General features: G+C 50.7%; 7 protein-coding genes across 7 annotated transcripts; 6 read left to right on the forward strand and 1 right to left on the reverse strand.

Annotated features, from left to right (window-relative positions):
• The first annotated feature begins 76 nt into the window (after positions 1-76).
• On the forward strand, positions 77-2,980 carry B0H65DRAFT_501225 (ATP-dependent RNA helicase dbp-4). The gene is made up of 2 exons (XM_062827840.1): positions 77-430; positions 504-2,980. Exons 1-2 carry the CDS (start codon positions 284-286, stop codon positions 2,832-2,834), a joined length of 2,478 nt encoding a protein of 825 aa, XP_062677290.1. The 5' UTR covers positions 77-283; the 3' UTR covers positions 2,835-2,980.
• Positions 2,981-4,475: 1,495 nt separating this feature from the next.
• Positions 4,476-5,196, forward strand: B0H65DRAFT_581109 (uncharacterized protein; the record flags this gene model as incomplete). Its single annotated transcript, XM_062830809.1, has 2 exons — positions 4,476-4,829; positions 4,909-5,196. 2 exons carry the CDS (start codon positions 4,476-4,478, stop codon positions 5,194-5,196), a joined length of 642 nt encoding a protein of 213 aa, XP_062677291.1.
• A 1,710-nt stretch (positions 5,197-6,906) lies between these two features.
• On the forward strand, positions 6,907-9,663 carry B0H65DRAFT_501229 (uncharacterized protein). The gene is made up of 2 exons (XM_062827841.1): positions 6,907-8,877; positions 8,945-9,663. The coding sequence occupies exons 1-2, from the start codon at positions 7,302-7,304 to the stop codon at positions 9,430-9,432; spliced, it is 2,064 nt and encodes a 687-aa protein (XP_062677292.1). The 5' UTR covers positions 6,907-7,301; the 3' UTR covers positions 9,433-9,663.
• Positions 9,664-10,979: 1,316 nt separating this feature from the next.
• On the forward strand, positions 10,980-12,275 carry B0H65DRAFT_552352 (uncharacterized protein; the record flags this gene model as incomplete). Its single annotated transcript, XM_062829880.1, has 2 exons — positions 10,980-11,697; positions 11,770-12,275. 2 exons carry the CDS (start codon positions 10,980-10,982, stop codon positions 12,273-12,275), a joined length of 1,224 nt encoding a protein of 407 aa, XP_062677293.1.
• A 445-nt stretch (positions 12,276-12,720) lies between these two features.
• On the reverse strand, positions 12,721-14,305 carry B0H65DRAFT_560778 (uncharacterized protein; the record flags this gene model as incomplete). Its single annotated transcript, XM_062830154.1, has 3 exons — positions 12,721-13,575; positions 13,654-13,791; positions 13,825-14,305. The coding sequence occupies 3 exons, from the start codon at positions 14,303-14,305 to the stop codon at positions 12,860-12,862; spliced, it is 1,335 nt and encodes a 444-aa protein (XP_062677294.1). The 3' UTR covers positions 12,721-12,859.
• Positions 14,306-15,428: 1,123 nt separating this feature from the next.
• B0H65DRAFT_532085 (uncharacterized protein) lies at positions 15,429-17,348 on the forward strand. Its single transcript, XM_062828954.1, has 2 exons — positions 15,429-16,356; positions 16,421-17,348. Exons 1-2 carry the CDS (start codon positions 15,765-15,767, stop codon positions 16,900-16,902), a joined length of 1,074 nt encoding a protein of 357 aa, XP_062677295.1. The 5' UTR covers positions 15,429-15,764; the 3' UTR covers positions 16,903-17,348.
• Positions 17,349-17,574: 226 nt separating this feature from the next.
• Positions 17,575-19,428, forward strand: B0H65DRAFT_476990 (uncharacterized protein). The gene is made up of 2 exons (XM_062827403.1): positions 17,575-18,590; positions 18,660-19,428. Exons 1-2 carry the CDS (start codon positions 18,062-18,064, stop codon positions 19,211-19,213), a joined length of 1,083 nt encoding a protein of 360 aa, XP_062677296.1. The 5' UTR covers positions 17,575-18,061; the 3' UTR covers positions 19,214-19,428.
• Positions 19,429-20,472: the final 1,044 nt, after the last annotated feature.

Consider the following 20,472-nt stretch of genomic DNA (forward strand, 5'->3'; position numbering starts at 1 on the left):
GACTGGGGGCTAATAACTCGTCGTCTGTCTGCTCGTATGACCCTAACCCTGGACCGAACCGCGCGTTCGAGATCCCTGCTGCAGATCCCCTCGCTTACAGTGGATGAGGTGGGTCAAGCTGGCAGAATTCCTCTCCGCCAAAAGTTTTCCCATCGCATCGAACTGAAAGGCACCAGCGACGACCCGCAGGCAATTGGATTCGCTCGACTAGCAGACCCGACCTTTGGAACCTCGTCGAACCCATCACGCCCAATTTCCAGCACAGTCCAACAACACAAACAGCATGGCTCCAGGAGGCCCCAAAGGCCGCGCTGGCAAGGGCAAGGCCGAGAAGGAAAGGCCTAAAGCCAACAAGGCCGAACAGAAGACGTTGAAGAGGAAAAGAGAGTTAGAGAACCTTGAGACGCTTCAGAAGAGAATTGACGAACTCGTAAGTCCTAGCGAACCCCTTTGCCCACTATACAACCGCACACGCTTCTAACTCTTGTGCCTTAACCTACTAGGACCCCAAATCCACCGAAATCAAGAACTTTACCGATCTTCCGCTTTGCGAACCTACCGCCTCTGGACTGCGCGCATCCCATTTCGAGGTCCTGACCGATGTCCAACGCGCCGCCATCCCTCTCGCGCTCAAAGGCCAAGATATTCTCGGCGCTGCTAGGACAGGTAGCGGCAAGACCCTCGCCTTCCTTGTTCCAGTCCTCGAGAAGCTATACCGTGCACGATGGACCGAGTACGACGGCCTCGGTGCCCTCATTATCAGCCCGACCCGTGAATTGGCCGTCCAAATATTCGAAGTTCTCAGGAAGATTGGCCGCAACCACAGCTTTTCGGCAGGCTTGGTCATTGGTGGAAAGAGCTTGAAGGAGGAGGCGGAGCGTCTTGGTCGCATGAATATCCTCGTCTGCACACCTGGCCGTATGCTGCAGCATCTCGACCAAACGGCCGGCTTCGATGTCGACAACCTCCAGATGCTCGTGCTTGATGAGGCCGATCGCATTATGGACATGGGTTTCCAACAGGCCGTTGACGCTCTCGTTGAGCATCTTCCCAAGAGCAGGCAGACCCTCCTGTTCAGCGCCACACAAAGCAAGCGTGTCTCGGATCTCGCCCGGTTGAGCTTGAAGGACCCCGAATACGTCTCTGTCCACGAAGCCGCGGCATCGGCAACTCCCGTCAACCTCCAGCAGCATTACATCGTCACACCTCTCCCGGAGAAGCTCGACACACTATGGGGCTTCCTACGAACGAACCTCAAGAGCAAGATTATCGTCTTCCTGTCCTCCGGCAAGCAGGTCAGATTCGTCTACGAAAGTTTCAAGCGGATGCAGCCCGGTATTCCACTACTACATTTGCACGGTCGTCAAAAACAAATAGCACGTCTCGAGATCACAAACCGGTTTACGTCTGCGAAATACTCCTGCCTCTTCGCCACCGATGTCGTCGCCAGAGGTGTCGATTTCCCCGCCGTCGACTGGGTCATCCAGGCCGATTGCCCTGAAGATGCCGACACCTACATTCACCGCGTCGGCAGAACGGCGCGTTACGAAAGCAAGGGTCGTGCCGTCTTGTTCCTCGACCCCACCGAAGAGGAGGGGTTCCTCAAGCGTCTCGAGCACAAGAAGGTGCAAGTCCAGAAGGTGCACGTCAAGGAGGCTAAGAAGAAGAGCATCAAGAACGAGCTGCAATCCCAGTGTTTCCAGTCACCCGATCTTAAATACCTCGGACAGAAGGCGTTCGTCTCGTACGTCCGTTCGATTTACCTGCAAAAGGATAAGGAGGTGTTCAAGTTCGACAAGCTCGACCTCGACGGTTTCGCTTCCAGCCTGGGTCTCCCAGGTACTCCACAGATCAGGTACCAGAAGGGTGAGGACATCAAGAAGCTCAAGAATGCCTCGCGCGCCGCCATGTCCAGCGGGTCCGACACCGAAGGCTCGGACGGCGAGATCCGCAAGAAGAAGAAGGAGGTCAGGACAAAGTACGACAAGATGGCCGAGCGTCAAAACCAGGACGTCCTGTCGTCGCATTACCGCAAGCTTCTCGGAGAAGATCAGACCGAAGACAACGAGGAAGACGACTTCCTCTCGGTCAAGCGCGTTCTGGACGACGACGCCGCGCTCGACGACGCCGCCGGCAACGCCATATCCGGCACCAACCCCGACGGCACGGCCAAGGTGGTCAAGCTGGGAAAGAACGCCGAGCTGGTCATCGATTCGCACCGCCGCGAGAAGCTGCTCAAGTCCAAGAAGAAGCTGCTCAAGTACATGGAGAAGGGCCAGAAGCTCGTGTTCGACGACGAAGGAAACGCCCACCCGATTTACCAGCTGCAGGACGAGGAGGACTTCCAGAAGGAGGGCGACGCCAAGGAGCTCAGGCAGAAGTTCGTCGAGAGCGAGGCCACCAAGGTCAAGGAGCAGGATATCGAAGACAAGCTGCTGGTTAAGCAGCGGAGGAAGGAGAAGAAGGAGCGCGCCAAGGCCAGGGAGAGGGGCGAGGAGGTCGAGAGGAAGAAGGGTCCTCTGCATCTGCAGCCGGCGCTGCTGGATGCGCACAGCGACGTGGATGAGGACCCCTTGGCTTTGCTCAGGAGTCTGCCTGTTGCTGGCAAGGGTGGCGATAGCGGTGACGAGAGTGAGGATGACAGGGAACCGCCCAAGAAGAAGGCTAAGAAGTGGTTCCAGAAGGATGACTCGGATACGGAGTACAGCGATGATGGCAGGCCGAGGAGGAAGAAGGCGAAGGTGGAGGGTGGCAGGAAGGTTATTGAGATGGATCATGAGCCGGATAATTTGCAGGATTTGGAGGCCTTGGCTGCTGGCTTGTTGGAGGATTGATGAGTTGGTTATCATCGTTGTTGGTGTTGATGTGGGAAAGAGAGAGATCTTGGGTTTTCCTGTCCAATCATGGATGTTTACATACGTATTTTGCGATAGTTTTAGACTTGTTATGATACCTAAATCACGTATTTTGACAAAACGGCACCTGTTCCTTGCCGAAACTCGTGGTTTCGGTGCGAGGCTGAAGCATCTCGAGAAGTCCCCGCCAGGAAGATGTAGCCCTACATGAGGCAAGAATCCTGAAGCATGCCGTTTGCTCCTTCCAGCGCTCGGAAGCGCCCAACACATTCGAACATCACTCCTTCCGTTCCCGTCCATCGTCAATCGCTGAATTTGAAGTTCTTCCCATTTCAACCCTGTGGCAGTCGCGACCCATCAAAACTGCAGATGCCCTCTGGAATGCTTTATCTACCCCAATCTCTGCGAGGAGTCCGCTCTCTTCCCTTCCACTTCAACCTCCAAACAACCCGATTTTCCCATCAATGGCTTGGTTCGACTTCTCTGATTTCCTCCTCATGCTCCCTGAGACTTGTTTTTTCCTCCAACTGGTCACCGAAGGCCCTATCACCGAGGCAATCCACCTGCGAGAACCGACATCCATCGACTCAAACCTTGGTCAATGCTTTTCTCGCTGCCCTGCATCTGCCAGAGGCCCAAACCCATGCTTCCCCTCAAGTGACGGGAGGCTTTTGCCAAACGAACGACGGTATGCAAGCACCCGGTTTCAAGCTCTCCCGTACCGTAAGATACCACATTTGTTTGCAATTTATTCTACATACCTGGATGTTTACACACCCCTTGGTGGGAGTGTCTGGTGTCCCTGAAAATCAGTTCTTGTCGTGAACAGTTCTTCGAGGTGACTAGGTTAGCATATCGCTCACATGAATACCCAACAGCTTCATCTTGCTTGTAGATGCTCCTCTGTCGGTCTTCTGCACACCAGCAGCTTCTAGAGTGCCGACCTCTGTACCCAAATTCTTCCTTGTTAACGAACACACATATAGTGCAGCTCGCCAGCTGCATTTCCAGGGCTTAGCACCCTTCCAACACATCACACTTTATCACACTTTACCTCAACAGTTGGATCAAGCCGAGTCAAGTTCTCTACTGGTATTAAACGCTTGGTACGTCGTCACCAGGACATCAAGTTAGGTAACTTGTTGGAATTCCGTGCCTTGGCGTCCATCCACTGGCACTCCCTCCCAGTATTGTAGGCTGGCTTGATTTCCGTTTGTCCTCTTTTGTTACCACTTCAAAATCAAGTCCCTTTTCTGTCGTCGCCTTTGCACGTTCATCAAGACCAGCTGCAGATCGAAACATCCAGCAGGCATTCCACGCGGGGTTGAGCGAGTCCTCCGGCCGTCTGCTTAAGTTGTTTGTACTGCTTGTTGGCACTTGCATACTGCGTGCTATGCCAATTCCCATTGGGTGAGGTACTTGACGATAGCGTCACCAGCCAACTCTTCTGCCTTCCTGCCCGCTCGGGCTTATAAGATGTCATTGCAAGACGATGTGTGCCCTTTCGGGCCCCTCACCTCAGCTTTGTCATCCAGAAGCCTGCGGGGAGACGATTACTTTCATCAGGGCGCCAGTTGGCACAACATCATTGCATACTTCTTCCCCTCATTGAGATCAACCATGGCTACTCGTACAATCAACACACGATCGCAAACACAAAAGCTAGCCTCTCACGAGACCGTGGTCGTCCAGATCGAGTGTGTCGTCTGCACAGAGACGAAAGACTTACTTCGTTTTCCTTTGTCAAAACTCTCCACCGACTGTCAACACGCAATGCACGTCTGCGTCCAATGTGTCCGTTTGAGCATCACGGCGGATATCAAAAACAAGCACTGGCAAGACATCAATTGTCCGGTTTGCAACAGCCGTCTCGATGCGGCTGTTATCCAACGTTACGCCAGCCCTGAGATACGGGCGAAGTATGAAAGTCTTTTGACTAGACACATGCTGGAAAGCCAAGAAGGCTTCAGGTGGGTAAGTTAATGATTCCCATTGGCAGTGGACGTCCCAAATTTGGCGGCAATGCATAGCTAACAGTTCCGAACTTGAACAGTGTACAGAGCCGGGCTGTGACAGCGGCCACATCCACGAGGGTGGGAGGGATCAGCCCATCATGAAGTGTCCCAAGGGACACTTGTCGTGCTACGTCCACAAAGTACCATGGCACAAGGGCATGAGCTGCGACGAGTTCGACATCGTGAGGATGGACCCGGACAGCCCGGCTTATAAACAACACCTTCGTCAAGAGGAAGAGAACAAGCAAAGCGAGAAGATAATTGCTCTTACGTCGAAGCCTTGCCCTTCGTGTGGGCGAAACATCGAGAAAAATGGCGGATGGTAAGTTTACGTTTCGTGGGTTTCTGCCTCGGTTAGAGAACGGGTGGCTAACGTCTATGACTGACAGCGCGCACATGACATGTAAGACAATGTCCTCAGCTATTTCCCACACTCTTTACACGTTCGTGTTTGAGATTATCCGTCCACTTTGCTCCCTGCAATATTTTCCCCACCTGCGTCCGCAATTCCACTACCGTCGGAAAGACAAGTGCTCTTCCTGTTTCCTTGGTAGTTCTATAGCAGTCTTAAACACATTATTCTTTGCATGGTCTTGAACTGGGTTTCTGATGTTCTTCTAGGCTCCCTGTGTCGTTACGAGTTTTGCTGGGATTGCCGCAACGCTTGGCATGGGAATCGATCCTGCCCACGCCGGTAGCACTCCGACCGCGAACACCTCGTTGCTGGTCTTTTCCTAAGCACATCGTCACCTTCACTTCGAGTCCCTTTCTTCTCTGTTTCCCCGGATCGATACACCACATTTTCCTCGCTAAGCCATAACCATCAATTCAAGTGCTGTACTAAAAAAACCGTGTTCCAATCAATAGGCTCCAAGTGCTCATACGAGTTCTGCTGGGAATGCATGGCAGACTTCAAGGAGATCTTGAGGACTAGCAATGATGCCCACCGAAAGGATTGCAGATTCCATACGGACAATCTGGGGGATTGATTCAGAGTCTACGAAGATATTTATGTCGACCTGAGTGCTGAGTTCGAGGTATGGAACAGGTTTCCGGAGATTTTGAGCATGCTTGTTGTCAGTTGTTGTCCTTTTCCTTGTTGACCAATGCTGTATCATGGGGTTGAAATATGTAGGTGTCGTTTGTCTTGTGCAGCCCAGCGGGCTTTTGATCCTGGTGCCTTTATGGGTTTGATGATATTGCACCGGGGTATCAGAGCAGAATCAACTTGCAGTGTGCCATCCGCGAAGCAATCTGTGCGGAAGCCTTAATTGTCTTTCTATTTCACCTGATCTTGCCTTTCTTACCTTCTGTCTTCTCTTTCACTGTCTTGATCTGTGTTTCCTGTATTTTTCTTTCCTTCATGTATGTTACCCATGAGCAGGGCATTGTCATACGTTCGATTTACATGGGATGAACCAGATGGGGAAGTTTGTTGACATTAAGTCGGGGGTGACATGGTTTAGGGGGGGAATTAAAGGGCGCCGAGTGGAGTATGTAGGAGGCACTTACACCAAGCCAGGCAGCTTTGGATCCTGTGAAGAACCTGTCAAGTCGAAAGGAGCCATTTCGAGGCAAGTATAATGTTAGAACAGGAAACTTTGATTCATTAACAGATCAGCGTGATCCAATAGATGGATAACGCAAAATAGGTATGTTTGACCCCGGTAACGCCTGCGTTTTCTGGTCGGACGTCGGGTATTGTACCCATGTATCTCACGGTACCGTATTTTACAGCGCGATGTGGGGAAGCGTTGGCACTTTTTCATCAAGATCACCAAAAGTCGGGTTGGACACTCGCAAGTTTGGCAATATCTCGTGGGTAAGAGACAAAAATGAAGATAGCCTTTGGAAGTTGAATGGGTGTTGTTATCGGTAAAATGAAAATGACTCTTTTCCGACGCGTTTTATGGTGGGTTGAGAGGGAGTGAAGAAGTTGGTCGCATGCCGCTGGCTGTGCTCTAATTTAAGGGTCGAGCCTCACCGCCCGCAGCCTCTACCCCCGCAATCAGTTTGATAGAATATACCCGACATCCAAAATCCAGGTGCCCTGGTGAGGCTGAACCTTCCTTATCTACCTCCGAAGTGAAAGGTGACCGGCGGATTTGTCAGGTTCTCTCCTTCCTTCCTTCCTTTAAGCGGTCGCCCTTTCCTCTTTTCACCTTTCAGCTGAATGGCCCTTCAAGCCAACGGTTGAGCTTTCCACATCCATTTGTCTCTCAAAACGCGTGCCCGACTTTCGAGTCGGCACTGGCGACTGCACTCATCCCCCACACTCTTTGCATACTAGTACATCCACACATCCCGATCACGGTTAATCCAGACGTCCAGATCACGGTTACGTGCATCCCCACCTCCCGCGCGGCATCGCTGAGTAGAATCTGCTCAACCAAACAACCTTCAACGTGAAGACGACGAGGAAGGAGCCAAAATGTCCGGCTTTGGAACCAACGGCCAAAATGGCAGTGCATTTGGCACAAATACTGGCCCTTCGCTATTCGGCTCAGGCGGACCGACCCCAAACAGTAACGCGAGCCAGTCACAACAGAGCACAACGCCAGAGACCTCTGTGGTGGCAGGTTTTGCAGCTGCCCGGAGACAGCAACCCGCTCAAGCCTCCGCCCAATCTCTCTTTGGTGCGCCTGCGCCTGGAGGTCTTCCAGCTACATCGTCTACTGGAAGCACTCCATCCCTTTTCGGCGCTTCTGGGCCTCTTCCGACTACTGCGTCTACGAGTGGTGGTTTGTTCGGGCCCACGCCCGTTTTGCCAGCGACAGGAACGACTTCCACTTCAATTACAAGTGGAAGGGGCAGCGTGTTTGGGGCTGGAGCCTCTGCGAAAACAAATCTCCCTACTGGTGGTGGCTTATTTGGAGGTAGGCCCGTCTCAACGACGACCACACCGGCTGCCACAGGCAGCGGTTTGTTTGGTTCCGCGCCTGTTCAAGGAGGCCTCGGGGCTGCCACTGCTACAACCAGCTCTTCTGCTGCAGGTAGTAGTCTGTTCGGCTCTGCACCAGCTGCTGCAGCTCCCACTTCCACAGGCAGTGGCTTGTTCGGATCTACGCCAGTCACAGGAGCTCCGACTTCCACAAGCAGTGGCTTGTTCGGATCTACGGCCGCTTCAACAACGGCAACTTCAACCACGGCTGCTGGTCTTTTTGGCACTACACCCACAACAGGAACCGGCGCTTCAACCACAGGTTCTAGTAGCAGCTCTGCTCTGAATCAATCGGAAACAATCACAACTGAGCCAACCCCCACGGGGAGCTCATCTGGCGATACGCCCCCCACAATGGCTACTGCTTCCGATGCGTCGGATGCAACAGGCACGAACGAAACGGAAGGCTCGGTTTCGCCAAAACGCAGCGTGATTAACATTGACACCGACGGTGATCTCTTGTTGGACGTAGCGGGAGACGAAGACTCCGGATCGTCCCAGCCACAGCGGTTACGTGTCTGTTCCTCGACGCTTCGCCGCCACTCGCCAGTCTGGAAGCAGATGCTTTTTGGTCCTTGGAAGGAATCAAAGCCAGCCAATGCCGAATCCGAGGAGTGGATCGTAGAGCTTCCGGATGATCCTGTCAACCCGATGCAGATTGTCCTGAATATCATCCATGGACGGTTCAACCAGGTCCCTCACTCTCTTAGTCTCGATGAGCTCCACAAACTTCTAATTCTCACCAACAAGTACGACATGACCGATATTTTGAGGCCGTGGTGTGCACAGTGGACAGCTGTAGCCCACGGGGACCTATCTTCGGCGGACACACTGAAGTCCTTGTTTATTGCGTGGGAACTGGGAGATGAACATCTCTTCGCTCTGAGGATTGAGGAGATCTCCATAAATACCACCGTAAATACCAGCTTCAAGTGGAAGTCTCTATTCAGTCAGGTAGAGACCCGGTTCAGCAAAAAGTCCGTTCTGGCTGGAACTCCGGACGCTGGAAATCCAGAGTGGATTGACCTTGAGGGTCAGGATTACCTCGGCCCACACGATATCCTTGGTACGTTTGACCTTCATGTATCAGACCGAAGCTATTCGGAATTGGCTCAATGCTAATCTTTTCACAGATATCGTTCGTGCAATCCGGTGCGAAGCGCTTTCGATGATTATCACGCCCCTTGATAAGGACATGTCAACACGGCGCATTCCAGGTTTTTCAACGGCCTGTTCTGGTTCTCAAAAATTCAATTCGGCTTTGGGGTCAGCGGCTCTTTGCGATGCGGCCACCTTAGGCGGTCTTACGATTCACATAGACCACAGGTTCACCAACTTGACTACGCTCCCCTACATTAAGGAAAGCGTTGTACAGGTGGCATCGGGCGTGTTCCCTAAGATAGGGCGGATTGAGGTTTTGCCGCAACATCCGCAGTGCTCCTTGCACACAAAGTATGCGACCCTCGGCAAGAAGATCCACGAGGATCTTCCTGGTCTTGTGGCGAGGTACATCAAGCCGGGACACAAAAAGTACATGGAAAACCAGAGGAACAAGACAGGCATTGAGTTGTCCCGGGCAGGACAGAAGCAAAGACAGGCTATTACCCGCCGGTATTGGTGAGAGTCGGCAACCTTTCTGCTTTATACTCTCTCTTCTTAGGCGTTGGGGGGAACCGGGTTTTCACTCTGGATGACAGTTTAGCCTGATAGTGTCGGTCAGAGATATTCTTGTTTCGAGATATGGACGTCCAGGATCCTGTTAGAAGTCCGTGCCCTGGGCACTCCCTTCCAGGTATTTAGGCTGCCCTGGTTCCGTTTCTCCTCTTCCGTAAAACAACAACAATCAAGCCCTTTTCCGTTGTCGCCTTTTCCAGCCCACCGATAGATCCTCCTACTATGATTCCTGGTCCCTCTTGGAAGAGACTTGTTGTGCTGGCTTTTGATTTGAAGGTACACACACTGGAGAGGTGCACTGGACATATAGTGGAGGATGGTATTGTGATTAGGCTTTTGGAGCGTACTTGTAGTTACTAGCTTTTTGCCTAATCAACCGCCTCCTTTCCAAATATTCGCGGAGGTGTTGTCCGTCTGAGGATGGCACTTGCGGTCAAGTTGTCCATGGTACATGGGCGGGCCGGAGATTACAGATGTTGTACGTATTATTACGCTTGTGAGGTGCTTGCCGCCCGCTTAAGGGACCACTTTCCCCACACAATACACACAGCTTCTTTTCTTTACGGTTTCGGAATTGAGTCTATTACGCAGTACTACAAGTACATGCCTGCGACCCGGACATAAGAACCTTCGTTCTTTCTCATATTCCTTGATATATTTCCTCATATAATACGGCAACCTTGCCTTCCCTTCCTTGGCTCCTCCCTCTCGACATGCAGTACTTGGCGAATATTATTTAATGTTGGATTCCTGTTACGTAGTGGTATGATTGCCGGCCGGAAAGTGCATCGGCACACTCGGCCTACTCCTGTCAGGCACGCCTGCTACAGATATAGCAGGTGCTGCGTAGGCTGTGAACAGGGCAGTTACACTACCATGGCCTCACCGCTCCTGTATTGATTTAATCCAGCCCACAGGGCTTGGGGAATTCTCTGGACTTCTCCCTCTTCATCACCTCAAAACAACCTGGAATCCACATGACCAACCATTGCCTGAGCGCCCATTCACTGGGCTTCCAATTCACCAGCACTCCCTTCCTGGGTATTTAGGCTGCCCTGGTTTCCGTTTCCACTTCTCCTCTTCCGTTAGACAACTGACTCCAGAATCAAGTCATTTTCGTTGTCACCTTTCCAGCCTCAAACAGGATGTCTGTTTCCTTTCAACCTATCTTTCTCCAGAACTTGTAAGCTTACTAGTAGGAAACTCCCATCTCAGTCTCTTGGAAGTTTAGAGCGAGGCACTGTGTCTCCACTCAAAATTGCACCCCACAAAAGTTTTCATTCTTCGGGTATTTAGCTGGGCCTTCTGGGCGTCCTCTTCTTTAGTTCTGCAAGCGAATCAATCACCGAATCAAGCACCAGTTTGGTTTTCCTCGTTTCAACTGGCGTTAAGCATTCACTGCCCGGCGCAAGACCTCTGGCGCCTCGCCCATTTCTCACGCGTGACGGTTCTGCAACTACGATATCGTCTGTCGAATGGTATCAGCCCCCGATCATGTCTTTTGTAAAAAGTGCGACATCCACGACTCATTTGCGCGATGCGAGCGAGGGTATTGAGAAAGCCGAGTCACCACCAGCTCACCTCCAGCCGCGCACGATTGTGGACGTTGACCCGGACGGCGATCTCTTCCTGGATGTAGCACTGGATACTAAAGGTGTGGCTTACCGCTATCGCGTCTGTTCCGGCACGCTTCGTCGTCATTCTCCAGTATGGAAAACGATGCTGTTTGGTCCTTGGTTGGAATCAAAGCCGACCAACAGCGAGGAATGGGTTGTTCAACTTCCAGAGGATCCTGCCTACCCGATGTTGATCATTCTCAACATAGTCCATGGGAGATTTGCCGATGTTCCCCAGGATATTCGACTAGGAAATCTCCGTGATATCTTGGCCCTAACCAACAAATACGATATGACCAGTATCGTGAGGCCTTTGTGTGCCCAATGGATAGCGGTCGCCAGGAGATCGAAGAATTCGACCGAGAAGAATTCGACCGGCGACTTTTCGTTCAAGCGTTCGGCCAAAAATACGTTAAGGTCATTATATGTGGCATGGGAATTAGGCGACGAAGTGCTCTTCGCTCTAAGATTGGAGGAACTTTCCTTACGGACCAGAATGGATACCGAGGGCCGCTTAAGTTACGCTACGTCGAGGAGGAGCCGAAAAGGAACCACACTCAATGATGAGAATTATCTGGGACCACAAGATGCGCTAGGTGGGTTGGCTCTGAGAAAGATCGTTGAATGGTCAACACAATTGGCAGGAAGTATATGCTAACATCCTTCAGACACGATATGTGCAATCCGGGAGGCTCTACTTGAAATGCTCATTACACCCATCCATGAAGATCTAGATGCCCGGATGAAGGCAGATCCTTACTACAAGATTGGGAGCTCGGGTTACCGGAGGATGCTCTGTGATGCCGCAACCATAGGCAGTATCCACCGACATATGCTGCAAACCAAAGGCAGCATTCTCACCAAGCCTGCCTCTGAGATCGAAGACAGCGTTATAGAGCTAGCATCTTGGCTGTTTTCCATGATGTCCAAGATTCCGACTGTGCATGGTGATGAACGCACGTCGGACTCAATCCATGCACGGAACTGGGAATGCTTTCCGGTGCCGAAATACAAGAAGCTCTGCATTGGCATCCAAATCGATACCCCAAAAGTTGTGGCTGGCTTCATCAAGCCGAGTCACAGGGAATATATGGCGGCCCAAAGAGCAAAGACCGGGTTGGTCATGCAAGACGACAGATCCGCACGCCGCTACTGGCACTGGCCTTGGTCTTGAGCTATGAGAATACGAACCGTCATACTGTCATGTGATGAAGTTTGTAGGTATCTCAATCTCCCACTGGTCTACGGTCGTGGTAACAATGACAGCATTTAGAATTAACACCATCTCGGCTCGTGGTTGGTTCACCAATGGTTCTTAACGGAAACACCATTACACAGGCCGAGAGTTCCATGAAAGAGCAAAGAACATTGTACAGAAGTCATACATATGATGACAGGTCTTCGAACATTGGCAACACAAACATGCACGAGTTTGGTAAGAAATTTCGGCAATACCAAAATGATCTGAGGCAAAGACTGCAAACCGAATCTTGAGCGACTGAAGTCGATGTGGCATATAGACTACATGAGGTCTAGAAGTCTTTGGGAAGGAGGGATGGAAGGGAGTACTCTTCAGCTGAGACCTACAACATGTACCGTATGATATGACCGAAAGGTATGCAATGTAGAAAGGCGGCGATCAACAACTCTTTGGTGCCAATGGGTGAGAAGGCGCTTCCATACTACAAGGGATAGCAAATGTTACACATGGAGAAGCGCCAATAACGCAGTGTCTTTATTAAGTGACTAGCGACAGAATCAGTTGGGCGTCCAGGCAACGGGATTTACGAATAATCTAGGCGTAGTATACACAGGCGTGTTGCCTATGCTTGCTGCGGTAGATGTGGCAGAAGTGGTAGAAGTGGTAGCCGTAGTAGCCGTGGTAGGCGCGGCAGAGCGAGTGGGAATAGGCGTTCCAAACAGCGACGACGTAGCTGGCGTAGAAATTCTGTCGAAGAAATTTGTGCCAAAATTACCTCTAGGCTGTACCCAGTACGTGTAAGTAGCTGTATCCGCCCCCTTCTTAGCAAGGCCAGTCTTTACTCTGGCTTTCTCCATGTAGCTGTGGTAGGAGGGTGCAATATGGCGTCCGGCCACGGTAGGGATGCTGCCATGAACCTCGTTGCTCAGATCGGTGTACTTCTGTGCGATCGAGCACGTCTTGCGATGTAGCGGCATAGTCTCGACGTTGATCATGCAAGGAAACAGCCAATTTGCGAGCCCCACGACACTGTCGAGAAGTTCGGCGTGCAGTATCGGGAGCAGGTAACCTTTCTGTTTCAGCATGCTTGAGTGAATACCGCCCAGAATTGCGGCGTCGCAAAGCTGACATGAGCCTGCAGCTATGTCCAAGGTTTGGTTGGAGCCTGGCTTGAAACAGCAGGCGGGCGAAGCTTTCAGGCGTGCCCGAATATCTTCGTGCACAGGCTGAATTATGGCCTCTATCAGGTCCTCACGAATATGATATATAGTATCTGTACAAATGTTAAAGGGTTAGAGACGGATCATGCGGATGGACTGATGCGCTGGCCGATAGTTGAGGGACAACTTACCTAATATATCATATGGGCCAAGGTGTTCCACATCCTCGAGGACAGCTTCTGTTGGTTTCGATACGAACGGACCCCTTCCTCCTCCTTTCTTTAGGACCAGGCGGCCCTTTGTATCGATAGAGCTGTTTACAGCAATCTCTTGGAGCCGTCAGGCAAAAAGATTCTCATCACCGAGCTCCCATGCGACATAGAAAGACTCGATTATATCATCCGCCTCCGTCATTGATCCTTGCGCTATAGATGCCCAGTTCTGGCTCCAAGGCTTGATAATGTTGACAACATCGTACTTGTTGGCGACCACCAGCAAATCGTGAAGCTGGCGGAGGGAGAGAAACAGCGGGGGGACCATATCGAAGTTTCCGTGTACGATGTGAAGGATCAGCTGCATCGCCTGAGGACAATCATCGAACAACTCGACAATCCAGTCCTTGTCGCTGCTGGTCGGCTTTCCTTCCTTCCAAGGCCCAAATAACATCTGCTTCCATACTGGCGAACGGCGGCGGAGTGCAGCGGAGCAGACTCGGAATTTCCAGAGCGTGGAAGCTTCACCCGTGTCGGGAACGTGTAGGTAAAGGTCGCCATCCGGGTCAATGTTGACGGCCTTGTATGCTGCTGTCGGCGCCGGCGCCTCCGGGGTCTGCGCCGAACCCATGTTCGAGAATGAGGGGGCGTTCTTGGGTATAGTATGGGATGTGAAAGTGTCCGTAAAAAGTCGTGTCCGTGGAAGGAAGAAGATGAATGGGCAAAGAAAATAGAAGACAAAAACGAAGTACAAAAAGATTCATGGGTTCAAAAGGAAAGGAGGAAAAGCAGCTACTAAAAGCGAAGGTCATGTTGTTGGTACTTGAAATACAGAAAAATACAGCATGTGAAAGATATGCAACTTGTCGTGTGGTGTGGGGTATGCTTTCCTAGTTGCAAACGAAGCGACATCCTTGGCACTCAATAGCGTGAAGGAATCGCCGCCTTGCAGTGGTGCTTGGGCCTTAGCCACTGCCATGTCGTTTGCGAGCTGGGCCTCTTGCAGCTGGCCCCGATGGACAGCGGGTACCCCTGTCCCTGATTATACTGTGTAGCGCCTCGTGCTTTCACGGGAAGTGAACCCACGCAGGCGGAATGTCAACATTTTTGTGTAACACCGGGGAAATCGACACGAGGCATCCAGCTCATGGCAACTGCCTGACTTCTTCAAGGTTATATCGTAGTTATGTATGCGAGACTTCGTGAAACTGAGTAGCTTAAATTATTTGGCTCACAAGGATGTGTTTATCAAGTATCTCTTGACTTGTGAGTATCACCTCATTCTTGCGTTGCCAACACCTTGAACCAATTGTTATGCAGGTTGGTTATGGCAACGCTTGTAGAATTGACATTGGATATATGCGAACTCTGCACAATCACACATAGTTGTGTTACGGACTTACATGCTCGTGCAGTCTTCCGAGATTCTTGGAAACTGACAACTGAGTAGACATTCTTCGGGTGACTTCAGGCAGGTTTGTCTGAGCATCATCCAATCATCTGACCACGGTTGTGGTGCGGATTCGAATATTCTATTCTTCTGTATAGAACATGATATGTGATGCCCATGATCTATGGATAATTTTCCAATGATTGAAGAATTTTCGGATTGCCAAGGGGACGGACGAGCAGTGGATGAGATACTGTTGTTTGTTTACGCTTACCCAACGCCTGTAATAAACAGTACAATACCTGTCACGAAGCCGTGTTATATTACCATGGTATCCCCCGCCCCGCATTTCTAATACGCCGCGTGGATTTCCAGCTTTCTGTCCCTTCTCTCAAGTGACTTCCCTCCTTTCAAAGTTCTCGCATAAACATGCTTCAATCCGATCTTTGCGTAGAGCAACTAAGACTATTTTGAGCGTTTCATCGAAGGGGACACGACGGTCTCAGAACTAGATGTTCCGTTTAGCGTGAGCCCTACGATAGATGGTCAGGCGATTCGAGCACATTCCGCTAGACGCTACCTGCTCTCTAAGAAACGACAGAAACGACAAAAACGACTCGGGCTGTAGCCACAGCCGAATTGCCTAACGGGCACTTCTACTACGACGATATCAGACGTCAAACCACCGACGCTCACAAACATGGGTACTACGATGGATCCAAGCACGCTACCATATAAGGTCTACGATATTGATCCAGATGGAGATCTGCTGCTTGGTACGAAACCGGACCATGAAGCGCGTTGGAGATTCCGCGTGTGCTCAGCTACGCTCCGTCGCCACTCGCCAGTGTGGAAGACGATGTTGTTTGGTCCTTGGAAGGAAGCAAAGCCAACAGACGATAGCGAATGGGTAGTCGAGCTTCCCGAGGATCCAGCCTTCGAAATGCAGACTACGTTTCACATCATACACGGATTATTCGACAAAGTTCCAGAAACTATGTCTATCAACAATCTCTTCAACCTTCTCATTGTCCTTAATAAATACGACATGACCCGCATCGTGAAGCCTTGGTGTACACAATGGGTGCTGCCGGCCGAACAGCCCCTTGCAGCGGTTCACGCACTTCGATCCATGTATATCGCGTGGGAGCTAGGGCACGAAAGTCTGTTTACATCCAGACTCGCAGAGATCGCCATGAAAACTGAGATTGAAGGAGGTGCTTTGGTTTTCAACGATTTTCAAGATGTCAACCTCGAAGCTCAGGATTATCTTGGTCCATCGGATATCTTAGGTGCGTACAGTATTCATGTATGGAGTCATCAATCACATCGAATTTATTGCTGACGTGCTCATAGATATCATACGCGAGATACGGAAAGCGGTTATTGAGAAAATGATCGCACCCCTCACTGCAGATCTAGAAGCCCGAGTAAAAACTACTCCTTGTTGCACTTTTGGCAACAGTTGGGAAAAACCCGAACGGGATCGAAGCTTGTGTGATGCTGCGGTTCTAGGCAGCATTTATCGCGGTATGATAAAGCAAAAAGGTAGCATACTTCCGAGAGAGAGCTCCTGTATTACCGAAAGCGTTGTGCAGATGGCGTCTTGGCTGTTCCCTATGATGGAGGACATCCAGACCCCTCAGTATCATAGACAGTGCTCCTTGAAAGACAAGTACCAGAAGCACAGCACGACGCTGCATGGCAGCATCCCCGAGATTGTCCAGAAATTTTTGAAGCCTAGCCATAAGGAATACATGGCTTCGCAGAGATCAAAGACTGGGGTGGCAAGTCAGCCAGGAACACAAATCACGCAACGCTACTGGAAGTTGACTTGAAATCACGATAGGAGGCGGAGGGATGACATGTTCGGGTTTCTTCCAGGTGAAAGAGCAAGCAATAAGAAGCAGTGGAGCCTGAAACCACAGTTGCAGTTGCTTGAAAGATACATAGAATACCAACAAGCTTTTACTACAGATCACGCATCGCGAACAGGTTCCCAGAGGTCCCATGGCTCATTTGGCGAGCTTCCGAGTTTGGAAGTGAGGTTATTTTCCTCCACAACCTTGCTTTGTTTTCTCCATAATTAAGATCTCTGTCAAACGCATCTCATTCTGAAATCAGCAATTCACGGAAGAACGACGCTTCATGGGAGTCAAGTCAGAGTGGCAGCGAAAACAAAAGAAGTCACGATCATCATCATCATACCGGAAGATCAGGTGTTTTTTTGGAGTCAATACACATGCTTTCTGGGTAATCGTTACACTGCCGCCGTCAGATTTCGGTAACTTCTTTTCAAAAGAGCCGCTCAGTTACTTGTTACAACGTAACCATTTACATACGATGTAACACTCCGTAGTGCAGTATTGTCCCCTATTAATGCAAGCCCCCCGTTTGCAAACACATACAAACTGACCCCCTAGATGCAAAGATACCTATTTGTGGTCCGAATTACCAGTTTTCTATGGAAGTGAGGCGCCCCTTAATGCAAAAGCCCATTTTAATGCAAGAGCGCCGAGCCTTTCCCCAAATGGTTCCGGAATTAGTTGCATTAACAGGGGACATTACTGTATCCCCCTTTCCCGCATTTGCTAGTGCATTCTACCTAACATCCCGTCAGTCCTCCTCCGAAATCTGCAAACTTTCACGCGGGTATCTCACATTATCAACACATCCTAATCGGAGAGCAAAATCCAGACCACGACAGCTCCGGCCCGCAGGTGCCCTACCATAAGATATTCTTTCAGGGATGCGACCAAAAAAACGTGCCCGGACAATGGCCGTGGCCACCACCTCCGAATCGGCGGTGACAGATGGAGCATCATCGACGCCCACGGAAGTGGGAGACGCTAATGAGCAGCCTATGCGGCCAACCAAGATTGTCGAAACGACCCTGACGGCGACCTCACGTTGAATGTAGGACCTCATGATAATGAGCGTTGCGGCTTTCGCGTTTGTCCCGGCACGCTTCGTCGGCATTCACCGGTGTGGAAGGCCATGTTGTTTGGTTCCTCCTGGATAGAGTCGAAGCCGACCGACGGAGAGGACTGGGTTGTTGAGCTTCCCGAAGACTCCGCTTTCCCCATGGAAATTATCCTCGACAACATACACGGAAGGTTCGAACGCGTCCCGAAGACCCTTGGCCTCGAGGATCTCCGTGATCTTTTAGTCCTCACCAACAAGTACGACATGACTGGTATTGTGAGGCCCTGGGGTGCGCAGTGGATAGAGGCCGCTAGAAAACCCGACCTTGACAGCGACGATATCCTCCGGTCTTTGTTTGTCGCTTGGGAGTTAGGCGACGAGCACCTCTTCACCCATAGACTCCAAGAAATAGCCTTACGTGCCAAGGTCAACGAGGAGGGCCGCTTGAGTTATACCGCATTAGTACCAGAAGTTCAGGCAGAAGTTCAGGATGACTCGGCTGATGAGGATGACTCGGCTGATGAGGATGATCCATGGATACTAAGCGAAAAGGATGCCATCCTTGAAGAAGAGGATCATCTAGGTCCGCAAGATGCACTAGGTGGTTTTTTTTTTCTGAGATTCCAATCCCGAATCCGCAAACAGAGAAGCCAATATTGACATTTGTTAGATGTCATATCTTCAATCCGGGAGACCTTACTTGCCAAACTCGTCACCTCCATTCACGAAGAGCTCGATTCCCGAATGAAACCAGAACCGTGCTGTTCTTTTAAATGGGGCGACAAGAGCAGGAACTACGCCTGCGATACCGCAGTCGTCGGTCATATTCACCAAAGTATGCTACGGGTTAGAGGTAGCATTCTCCCCAGGTCTGCCTCTGACATCGATGATAGTGTTCTAGAGCTGGTCTGTTCGCTGTTTGACACAGAGTTGTTCGGCGCTGTACCCAATATACACCTTCAGCCGTTCAGGTACAGCAGCACTCGCGAATTTTGCGATCCGGTAGGGAAATTCTTTGAGCTCAGAAATAGCATTTACAAGAATAGCCCAACATTGGTGGCTGCCTCCATAAAGCCATCCTATAAGGAGTACATGGCTAAACAAAGAGGGAGGACAGGGCTAGTGATGGCAGAAAAGCAGGATAGAAGAGGGTCTGAGAGATATCTCAGGATATACAATATTTGTAAATGGCGACGCTACCAACACCTCTCCGGCGTCTACTAATCCAGCTAACTGCTGGAGAAGAGCGCTAGCTATGTAGTTGGCGGTACAAAGACGAAGGTTTGCAAAGGAGGGAGGACAGGCGGTCTGTGCTGCAAACGCCTAGAATCTTCTCTCAGGGTTACGCCGCTACTGGGAGCATTGAGATTCTTGCATAGGTATGAAGCATCAGGTGCGTATTTTTTAGAGAAGCGCCTGAGATCTTCCCAGAGTTCAGGATAGGTAGAATACAACCGTATATCTCATAACATTTCGTCATCTTTGTCAAATGGCCAGAAGCCGCACGCTATCGTGATCACTTCAGCGTCCTATTTCAGAACCTTTGGGGCCTACCTATAGATGGCCCTATCATACAAAGAGCGGTGCAACCGCTGCGAAGCAAAGCATTCGAATGGCGGGCCTTTGGGTTGAATGGTATTCTGGTCATTGTCTGTTGCTTGGTGATTTGGATGAACCAAACTTCCAAAAGCCGCAGGGACACTTCGAAATGCCTTAAGAAACCCCAAAAATGCCCCCGAGGGTTCCAGCTTGACATACTGTTACGGATTTATATGTTTACCGTCGCCCATAGCACTCATTGACGATATCGTGTCTAGAAAGGTTGGCATGAGGTCCCATACGATCTCACCGTTGGGTCTGGGAGGGATTCAAGCCCCGACGAGTACGCCTATCAAGCATACTTGTTATGGTAATGACGAAGAAGATCAAGTGTTCTATGCGTAGGGTACTCTCACTCTGTCTCTTTCTGTGAATCCTCAGTTTGAGCGTATCTCCAGATACGACACGGCCGTGGTAAATGGGTATTGTGAGTTCTCCTCAGTTACCGCACTGAGGTCCTGGTTGCCCTGACGGTCTATTCATACCCCCCCGAGCGGTCTTAAAAGTAAACCGAACATAGACAGTCCAATACCGCTCGCTTTGGTTTGGAAAGGCCGTTACCCTATGAAATCGTGATATACCTCGTAGTAAGTTTGAAGCACGTCGGCTAAGAGTTTATTAGGGATTATTGGATTCTGTGATTGTTTTGAGGTTCGGTCCATATGTGTAAGAATGACACATGATAGCGTATAAGAGTATCCGAAGGTGTAATATACTGACCGTGACGTGTTCGGTTTGTTTTTACGATCATTCGCCCCCTTACGCATCAGGTAGGAGTACCTACAGCAGGGCAGGGTGGAGAGAGTGCCGTAGATGGGTAGAACCTTCCAGTTGAGACCGGCAAGTGCGACTACCGCGCCTGCCGCCTTGCAGGCCGGTATAAG

Source organism: Neurospora tetraspora (genome assembly GCF_033439725.1).
Source record: "Neurospora tetraspora strain CBS 560.94 chromosome Unknown B0H65scaffold_8, whole genome shotgun sequence".
In the NCBI taxonomy this organism is placed as follows: Eukaryota; Fungi; Ascomycota; class Sordariomycetes; order Sordariales; family Sordariaceae; genus Neurospora; species Neurospora tetraspora.

Coding starts and splice junctions, on each gene's coding strand:
- B0H65DRAFT_501229 (XM_062827841.1), top strand. CDS start 7,302: ATGTCCGGCTTTGGAACCAACGGCCAAAATGGCAGTGCATTTGGCACA. Junction 8,878..8,944: donor CGGCCCACACGATATCCTTG/GTACGTTTGACC, acceptor ATCTTTTCACAG/ATATCGTTCGTGCAATCCGG.
- B0H65DRAFT_501225 (XM_062827840.1), top strand. CDS start 284: ATGGCTCCAGGAGGCCCCAAAGGCCGCGCTGGCAAGGGCAAGGCCGAG. Junction 431..503: donor AGAAGAGAATTGACGAACTC/GTAAGTCCTAGC, acceptor TTAACCTACTAG/GACCCCAAATCCACCGAAAT.
- B0H65DRAFT_476990 (XM_062827403.1), top strand. CDS start 18,062: ATGTTGTTTGGTTCCTCCTGGATAGAGTCGAAGCCGACCGACGGAGAG. Junction 18,591..18,659: donor AGGTCCGCAAGATGCACTAG/GTGGTTTTTTTT, acceptor GACATTTGTTAG/ATGTCATATCTTCAATCCGG.
- B0H65DRAFT_532085 (XM_062828954.1), top strand. CDS start 15,765: ATGGGTACTACGATGGATCCAAGCACGCTACCATATAAGGTCTACGAT. Junction 16,357..16,420: donor TGGTCCATCGGATATCTTAG/GTGCGTACAGTA, acceptor ACGTGCTCATAG/ATATCATACGCGAGATACGG.